A 9,939-nucleotide genomic window follows, 5' to 3' on the forward strand; every position below is an offset into this window, starting at 1 on the left:
CTTTATATTACTGCTGTAACATTATATTATGCTCTTACTTCACCTCATTGTATTAATACCACTTACACTAGTGGCACTGGTGATACTGGCACTCTGGTTTGTGGAAAAGCCCAATCTGACCTTCATGATGAACAAAACCAACAAGACCTTTCTGATCAGTAAACTCTTCATACAGCCAGCGTTCTCCACACAGAGTTTATAACCACTGAAACAACACCTTAGGCCCTCTGCAGGTGTACCACAGCAGGAGGTCCCACTCAGTTAAAATCCCAGTTGTACCTCAGGATCTCCTGAAAAAACTAGGGGCCAGTTTTACATATTGCATATTGCAAGATATTTCTTAAAAGACCAGTCTGTAGTGTTGGTGCAGTCTTCATTTTGCTCATAGATCAGTCTAATGCAAGTAAAACCATTTCACAAAAATAAATACTGACTCATTTTACGCCAGAAACATTAGACACCTTACCCCCAGGCTCAGCCCCTAAGACCAATGTTCCCATGGTAACAATCAATGACACCTGCAATGATGCACATCATTTGTGGTTTGCTAACATTGTTATGTAGAGAGAAATAAGAAGGTAAAGAGTTTTTAGAGACTGCAGCCATTTTTTGGCAAATTACATTTTCTTTTTATTGTTTCACTCTTTGATGAATTTCCAAAGTAAAATATCCTTGTAACTGTTGAATTATTCCAAAAGACAAACATTTTCTGCTGGGGTTTTTAGAGCTGTTAGAGATGTGGTTGCTCGGTCGGCCATTTTTTAATATTGAAAAGCCTTAATTTACCCAGAATTCATTGTACCACAGTCCGGCTTAAGATAGTCAAGAACTAAAATGCTTTTTGCAACAGATGAATTTAGACATCCGTCTGAAGTCTGACTATTTGTTATCACTAAGACTCAAAGTCTGTCTTTGTGAAACCATCTACCTCAGAGAACTAATCATGTAGAATGGTCTGTCTCTGTTGGTGTCAGTGAGAAGACAGGCTGTGTGGTTAGAGATGTGCTTAGGTGTTTGACAGAGAGTCCAAATACAGGTGGAATTATCTGCTCTGGCTCTGATGCTTTCCCTATTACTCAGGTGAAACTGTCTCTGAGGGAGGAGCTGGTCTTTGTATCGGGATCCATTAACCCACACCACCATCCCCGCCAACACCACCCTCCACCCCCAAGTTCCAGCCGAAGTTACGACTCTCCCTCCAGCAGCAGCCCCGCCAGCAGCAACAACGACCCTCCACCATCCATCTCCAGTTCAGCTGTCTTTTCCAGCCCCCCGCCCCCGCCCCCTCCCCCGATTCACCACTTCAACTCCTTCAACAAGCTGCGGTCCCTGGTAGCATCCCAGCCCCGTGCCGCGCCCACAGAGACTGCAGTTCACCCACCTGTGGTGGCCTGCAGGCAGCAGGACGAGGGAGCAGATGACAGCCCTGTCGAGGACCCATCCATGAAGTCCTTCTTGGGGAAAATCAAGGCCTTCGAGAAGATGGATCACTTCGCCCGAGCCCATAGGATGCTGGAACTGCAGGAGGCACAGAACGCCAGGGTGGGCACAGCTGTCATTTCACTCACAGTGCTACCATAAGATGTTGTGTTTATTGTGCAGTAAAGGTGTTGAATCCCAGTCATCACAGTCTCCTGTGTTTCCAGTTGGAAATTGCTCAGAAACATCCAGACATCTACGCTGTTCCTCTGAAGACGGCCAAGCTGGACCACAGTCGCCCTCAGCCTATCGGGTAGGCTCTCTACTACCATACATCTGTCTCCACTGTGAGTGTGTCTGGAGTCATGTTAGTGTCTCCGCACTGTTTGATAAATTAATCCTGTATATTGTCAGAAATAAAATATCAAGAGTAGCTGGAGTATCTATGTACAAAGCAGCCACTTAGTTTTGACAAAGTTGTCAGTCATGCATTTCATGAAGGTTGTTTCTCAACTTCTTCATCATGAGAAGTACTACACAGACCTGTGGAAAAAACTGGAATAAGCTTTGTCAGGTCTGTGTATAATTAATATAAATATAATAATTAGCTCCTCTAAGACTGATTAGAAATGAAGCTAACTGATGATACAAAGCAGCAGAGGCTATACAAAGATATCAAAGCTCCTCCAGCTTGAAATGTCCACTGAAATGTCATTAAGAAATGGACGTTAAGAGACATAGTAGAAGTCAAGACAAGACCTGGAAGAGAAGATGAAACTGCAGGTCTGCTGGACAGAGTCAAAGTTAAACCTCCACATGATTTAAATCCACTGAATGTCAGAAAAGTCTGGGTTTAACTGGAACTGTAATGCCTGATCTGCAGGTACCATGATAAACCACACCCCAGTCTCATTAGTGACCAGAGACAATAGTGTTGTTACTGAAAATTTCAATATCATAAAATATTTAAGGTCTTTCCTAAAGCAGTTGAAAATTGCAGGTTGATTGTGGGTGTAAGAAGAAAGTGTGAGAGCTTGGTAATGAAAGACTGAGGCCACAGTCTGAAAGAGTGGCTCATTCACAGGAGCTGATCTCCATGCTAACCCGTGCTGGGCAAAAGGCTGAAGGTACTGCCCCTAAAGCAACATGTAATATGTTGTTACAGCCTGATCCAGAGTCTAACTAACTAATGCCACCACTGTAGAAGAGTCAGGGGACCAAGGTCATGATATTATCTGTGGTAAATTTCACATCAGCCCCTCCAGTAGTTGTGCAGATGTTTCACTCTGAACCACAGATGTGGACCTCATGGTGGTGCTCTCGGTCTGGGAGCATGAATGTTTCTCTTTCATGACAATGCATCCAGTAATGTTGATGTTTCTGTCTTGTGTCAAACTGTCAATGAGAAAATACACAGTGTTGTTTAGACTAATGAAACACCTCGTGGTGGGGCAGGACTCAGTGCACCTTGTGTCTTCTGTGTCCTTCTAGCTCCAGCTCCCGTCCTGACCCCAAGACCCCTCCGTCCTCCAAGGAGGGACATCCCTTCTACCTGACTGAGGAGGTGGCAGAGGAGGAGGCGATACCAGGATATTACACCGCCAACTCTCACCAGTACCAGGACACAGAGCTGTAGGGTCAGAACACGGCAGCAGTGCCTGCCCCAGGCCTCTTGGACGGACATGTACACATGCTGCACATGCAGTCTATCTATACATTCACCATTCCATCATGCCTGCACAAGGCAGCTGCTGACTGAATTGACTGCTGCTTCTTTTTCTTTGAGGAAGTTAATCTTAACTATCCATATGGATAGGAACACGCTGTCTTCACTTTACTTTTACTGTTGTATTGAATTGTTTCTCATGTACCACTTTGAAATGGTCAAATGATCAGGAGCCACTTGTTTTCTTGCCTATGCAATTCTTCAGTTTCTGCACAGCAACTGAAACCTATTGCCACGAGTTCTGCCCTCACAAAAACCTCAATGCGCTTTATCACATCCCTCCCCTTCTTTTTTAAGCAATTCAGTATATATTATGACATACAACGTATATACATATATATATATATATATATATATATACATTCTAAACCATATATGTATGTATGTATGTGTGTATGTATGTATGTATGTGTGTGTGTGTGTGTGTGTGTGTGTGTGTGTGTGTGTGTGTGTATACATATGTTTATATATATGTATACAGACAGGTGACAAATGAAAGGAATCATCATACAGTGTCTCAGTCAGATGTTGTGTCTCCAGAACAGCTTCACTGCTCCACGTCTCTGAACTCTACTGGAGGACGAACCATTCTTCATAAACATATACTCTCATGTGGTGGTGATGATGATGATGATGATGATGATGATGGTGGAGAGTGTTTCACACATTGCTCCTACATCTCCCATAGTCCAACTAGACTGAGATCAAGAGACTGTGAAGGTCATAGACTATGATTTACATCATCCTCATCAGACATGAGTGACCCTTGTGACCCCCTCCCATCAGGATAAATGTGATCAGTGAGAACAACTCTGTATTGATCTGCAGTGACCCTTCCCTCTAAGTGGACAAGAGGACCAAGACCAGCAAAATGACCCCACAGCCTAACAGAACCAGTTGACCCCTGTAGGGGTCCAGCGTTCAGACCTGTACCGTTCTCTTGGTGTAGACCTTGCATTCTTGTGGAGAATATGTTGAAGGATGACTTATCTGACCACATCACTTTGTTTCACATCTCTGTAAAGGAGAATGAACTGGGCCTGATCAGCACTTTTATACAGGCCCCAGAGCATGATGGGATGTTAGCTGCTTCATTGTACCATGCAGTGCAGCTGTGTGGACACATGTGGATTGACTATGTTTCATGTATTCAGGTTTTTCCTTTAATTTGTCACCTGTCACTGTACATATATATTATATATATATATATATGTGTGTGCGTGTGTGTGTTTGTGCGTGTGTGTGTGTGTGTGTGTGTTTGTGTGTGTGCGCGTGTGTATATTTGTGTGTGTATAGTCAAGTGTTTATACTCTGTCTTTGCATTCCTTCCTATATGCCAATGCCTGTGTAAACAGTATATATCTCTATATATTCTCTCTAGTTACACTGGAATTTGTTACAGTTTTTTGAAGTGCCTTTTACTTTCTTAGTCCCATGAGGTTTGGGTTGTCTTTCGTCCGCCCCTCAGCCACCCAGCTGGACTAAAACCTCTGCTGCTGTCAAAGGTAAACCAGGGAACCAGAGACACCAAAACCTTAATGCTGTCCTCACACGCTGTACTGTCTGCTTTACCTCCAACAGACCCACTACAACACAGTACACACTCCTCTGCCAGTCCTGTCTGCATTCGTGAAGAGCAAACTGTCCAGTTCAGTCCAGAACAAAGTCTGAGACCAGTCTAAAGTGTTGAACTGAGATCATTACAGTTTCATCTGTACAGGCCCAGTCACTCCAGCATTAAACCACATTTATGGTAAATCAGTTAATTGTAGTGGAGTTATTTAGCTCAGTGGACAAGCTCATGAAGTAAATCTGCACAAGACTTTGGTGTCAGGTTCAGTTCTGGTGCCGTTCTGGTACCACTGAACTGTCCTGACGGTTGATCCTTTAAGGAACAAAGAGCCACAGACTCCCAAACAAAGCTTTGAGCTTGTAGCTTGTGGCTAGTGTTGCACTTTTGTTTAACCACTTCACAGAAGAAGCTTGCAGTTTGGACAGTTATGAGACAAACGTGAACGGTACAAATGTGTAAATCTATTATCCTGTTAGCAACCATACTAACTACCTTGCTAAACTGAGCTAGTTAGTAAACTTGCTGGTTGGGAAGCTAGCAAGCTCAGGAGAGCTTTTATGCCTGACCTGGGCCGCATGTTTCCGGCCGTGGGGCGGCAGGGTTTTTCCACCAAAGTAGTTGAATAGTAATATGAGAGAACAGAGTTACTGTCACTTTTCAAAATGAACAGACTACAACACCAGTGGACCAACAACAGCAACCTGTTCATATGGTCATCATCAACACAACATACAGCAGTAGCTTATATTTACACAGGTAGTGATCATTGACTTTTTCAACCAGGTATGCTTCTAACCTCCCACCCCCCCCTCCACAAACTGACTCCCTTCTTTCCCTCCCACAGTCAGGCTCATCAAGGGCTCTTGTACGTTCTGTGTTAATGGACAGCGAAGCGAAATTGCTGTTCCTTGCATTTCATTTGACACACCGTAAACAAGCAAACATGACGAGTAGTGTGAGGGATATTCACTAAAGCGTCCTCCTCTCTACGTCGATGTATGACAGGAAGAGAGAAATTCCTTTCCGTCAAGCTGTTGAACGTGGTCCAGCTCTGCAGACAGGCAGTCAGGTGTTATCCCGTGATGCTGGGCTGTGGGTGATAGGTGTTCCATCTCAAGAAATGACTTGTGTTTTGGTTGAAGGCAGACATGTCCTTTAGGACACCACAAGATTCAGGTGAAAACCACCTTTTCAGTTCATTGACGAGTTATCAATGACGGGATAGTAGCAGTGTCATCTCTCTGGTCTCAGCTGAATGAGGACACCAGTGTCGGTGGGCAGGGCCTGTGTGAAACAGATCCTCAGATGGAGTGAAATGCACAGTGGACTGACTGTCTCTCAGTGCCTTTACTGGCCAAACTTCTGTCTTCCTATAAGCGTTTGATTGATTGATCACATCATCAAGTGCAGCATAGATTGGCCCCAGTCCTGAACACTGTCAAACCCATGTAGTTTCTGTTGGTTCTGTTGGCTCCTTTTCCTTCATTACACACACTATTCTACTCCCTAACTTGAAATAAGACCGGGCATCTATGGTGTCTTTATGTCAAGCACTCACATCATGTGTATGGAATGACTGTAGCTTTAATCCAGGTGCCAAACCCGTCGCAGCTTCAAAACGCACGGTCCATGGTCACTGAGAAGAGCTCAGTATGTTGTTCGTACCATCAGTGGTTGAATGACCACATTTGTAGTCTGTACTACATCTTGGTCCGTTACTGGCCGACTGTCTGATGTCAGATATGGTGCAGAGCACAAGTTCCACTGCAGCTCAGTAGAGGCAAACTGGTCCTACTGCTGTGGGTCACATGACGTGGGCTCCAGTTCTTTGTTGTCCCAATCCTCCCAATCCTCCCAGTCGTCATTAGAGTGAACATGGTTCTGTTGCTCTGCTTCTCCATGAGTCGTTCCATGTCCTTTGGAGTATGTGATCATTTACGCTGACAAACTTCTGTGTTCCACCCACACTAGGTAGCTTAAGTATATTCGCCAAATTCACCGCCTTACAACCTGACCCCTGACACGTTCTCACACTTGCTAAAAGTCAATAAAGATAATAATTTTCCAGAGCTATCATTAAAATCATCAAAACAATTTAAAGACTGTATAAGTATATATGTTCTTTTCTTTTATATTACTGGTTTTTGGGTCATTTTCTGTTTTAGCACCATGGCTAGCCATGACCAGTTGACAGCAAGACTGAGTCATTACATCAGATCAGACTTCATGCGTCCATACGTTAGGTCGCCAGCTACAGTTGTCAACTAGTCCCGTGAGGAGTCAGTTCAATTCATTTCAATTCAGTTCAGTTCAGTTCGATATTTGTTGTTACTCATTGCATGAGCTGACATTTGGAAATCAATCAATACATCTTAAAGGTCGATATGATGTTAACCAGTCAATTGTTTTTATTGGTTCAAACACTTAAACACATGTTTAATGAATTTCAGCTGGATCAGGTGAACTGTGAATATTTCTGTTCCCTCACCTGGAGAGAAAAGGGGCGGGGCATCGTTCTGGATGGCTCCGGCTCGTGTGTGTGTGTGGTGTCACTACATCACTAAGCTCAGCCTGTGTTAGGATGTGCTGCTGCTCCACTGTCTGCTGTGACTGGGCCTCTCTCAGGTTTACTCTGGTCTCAGTGGTCTCTGGTGTGCTGGGTTTAGACTTTTACCTTGAGATGTTTGTGGGTGAAGTTTCTGCAGGTGTCTGTTCAGCCATGGTGGCTGTCACTGCCTATGACCCGGTTAAATGAAAAGGTTGCGGATATTCTTTTTCTTTTCTTCAACAAACCCCATGTTACAGATGAACGTCTCCTGATATAGATACAGTAGCAAGAAAAAGTTAGTGAACATTTTGGTTTTTTGCACTGATTTGTCATAAATGTGATCTGATCTAAGTCAAAAATGTAGACAAATACTGTGTCCCTAAACTAACGCAAACAATCATAATTTCTTGTGTCTTTATTGAACACAACCATTAAACACAGTGCTGGTGGAAGAATTAAGTGAACCCTCAGATTTAATAACTAGTTTAACCTCATTTGGCTCTAATAACCTCAAACAAGAGCTTCTGAGTAGCTGCTGAGCAAATCAGCCCCAAATCATGATGCTCCCTCCACCCTGCTTCACCTTTGGGATGATGATATTGGGATGTTAGTATGCAGTGCCTTTCTCCACCACACATAGTGCTGCATGTTTTTCCCTAACAAGTCAACCAGAGTTTCATCAGTTCATTAAACATTTTCCCAGCAGCACTGTGGAGTGTAAAGGTGCTCTTCATAAATCTCAAGGGAGCAACAATGTTTTTTTGGAGAGAAACAGTTTCCTCTGTGGTGTCCGTGGCATGACACCATGCACCATGGAACCATGCTCCATGATCTCTGCATGGTGGACTCATGAGCAGAGATGTTAACCAGTTCCAGTGATTCCTTCAAGCCTTTACTCTGAGCTTCTTTCTTTACATTACTGAGCGTCTGAGTTGTGCCTTCAGAGTCAGAGACGTCCACTTAAAGGGAGAGTAGCCACAGAACTAAATCATCTCCACTTATAGACGGTTTGTCTGTGGACTGATTGAGATTTCTGATCTCTTCTTTTTGTGAGGCATGGTTCACATCAGCTGATGTTTCTTCTTAAACAGCAAACTCAAAATGTTTGAGTGTTTTTCAGAAGTCAAACTGTCTGTAACCCACACCTCCAATCTCGTTTCATTGACTGGACTCCAGGTTTGATAACTCCTGACTCCAGTTAGCTTTGGTTGATGCCATTAGTTGAGGGGTTCACAGACTTTTTCCAGCTTACAATGTGATAGTTTGAATGATGTTTTCAATATGGACAAGAACAATACAATGATCTGTGTGTTATTAGCTAAAACGGATTGGGTTTGTTCATAATTGTAACTTGGATGAAGATCTGACCATATTGAAGGACAAGTTTATACATAAATGGAGGTAATTCCAAAGGGTTCACTTACTTTTTCTTGCCACTGTAAATAATTCCTCTGTGCCATAGAGTTAAAAACACATCAGCACCACGTGTATTAATCCATCACTGAAAATAATCCTCAACAGTTTCACTATCTCCTCTCCCAGTAAGATCCACTTCAGTTCACTTTTATTTGTACGGATCCAAATCATGACATCATTACCTCAAGGCACTTTACAGAGTCAGGCTCACAGTGTTACAGAGAGAAACCATCAGAGTACATGCTCTGTCAGACTCTGTGCTGTATTAAGACATGGGGCACTGTGCCTAGACCTTGACACAAGTAAAGCAGAGACCTGAACCTGAGGACTCTTGTCAGCTGATTCTGTGGAGTACGTTCCCAAACAAGTTACAGTGAAATTAGCACAAAGACGCTGACACTTCAGGAGGGCAGTAGCTCCTGTCAGTGGGCTGGTCATCAAACCTCGTCTTACGGACATGTGGGCATGTCCTTCCAAGCAAGTGAGACCCAGCTTGTGTCCGAAATCACTCACTACTCCACTATATAGTGGCTTTGCCATTTTGAAGGGCTGTCTGAATGTATAGTGAAAATGATGATATTTATATAGTGGACTCATAGTATCCCACAATGCACCAAAGGTAGTAGAAAAGTAGTGTACAACGATGGTAACTAACCAAGCAATAAATACCATCATGCATTGCGCTCACGCTGAAAGACAAAGAATAATGAAACGAGTCGTGTGCGGAAGTGTTTTTTCATTCACTGTGTACAACACATACGACTCCCTGGACAGTGAGCAGGGAGGAGTGAATGAGGGTGAGAGTGATTTCAGACACAACCACAGCTTCTTGTATTATTCCAAACAAAGCAGAGACTTTCTGTTTGTCAGTAGACTTTTCCCTTCACAGAGCTGACACCTATCATCCAGATGTGGAGCAGGATGAGAATCTGCCAGATTATTGTGTTTTTTATTTCTGTTGTGTGACTGGACACGGAGTTAAGTGTCGTAACCTGAAGGTCATAGATTAAACTGTTGAAAAGCAAAGAAGTGCGCGTCAACAATCATCTCCATCCCCTGTGGTCATAGTCAGCAATAATCAATCTCAGTTCCTTTCTTTACTTCCACACGAGTTACCAAGTGCTAACTGTCTGAATGCTAACAGGTGTGATGGAGAACACTGTGCTGAGAAAGAGGAAAGTGACTGGACTGTGTCTGCTGAGTTTTTTCCATGTATTTACCTTAAAACACCAAATAAAACAAAAAGTCTTAACCACA

General features: G+C 43.3%; 1 protein-coding gene across 3 annotated transcripts in view; it reads left to right on the plus strand.

Moving 5' to 3' along the window:
* Positions 1-9,939, plus strand: part of LOC130169174 (tight junction protein ZO-2-like) — a 121,762-nt gene extending 111,823 nt beyond the window's left edge. For 2 of the 3 annotated variants that reach the window (XM_056375660.1, XM_056375662.1), the window contains 3 exons: positions 1,081-1,542; positions 1,647-1,732; positions 2,911-9,939. In XM_056375660.1, the coding sequence (XP_056231635.1) occupies positions 1,081-1,542; positions 1,647-1,732; positions 2,911-3,055 (693 nt within the window). In that variant the 3' untranslated portion in view covers positions 3,056-9,939. Of the gene's footprint in view, positions 1-1,080; positions 1,543-1,646; positions 1,767-2,910 lie in introns of all 3 variants that reach the window. The other variant, XM_056375661.1, reaches the window with a different exon arrangement.

This window comes from Seriola aureovittata, chromosome 5 (assembly GCF_021018895.1).
Source record: "Seriola aureovittata isolate HTS-2021-v1 ecotype China chromosome 5, ASM2101889v1, whole genome shotgun sequence".
In the NCBI taxonomy this organism is placed as follows: Eukaryota; Metazoa; Chordata; class Actinopteri; order Carangiformes; family Carangidae; genus Seriola; species Seriola aureovittata.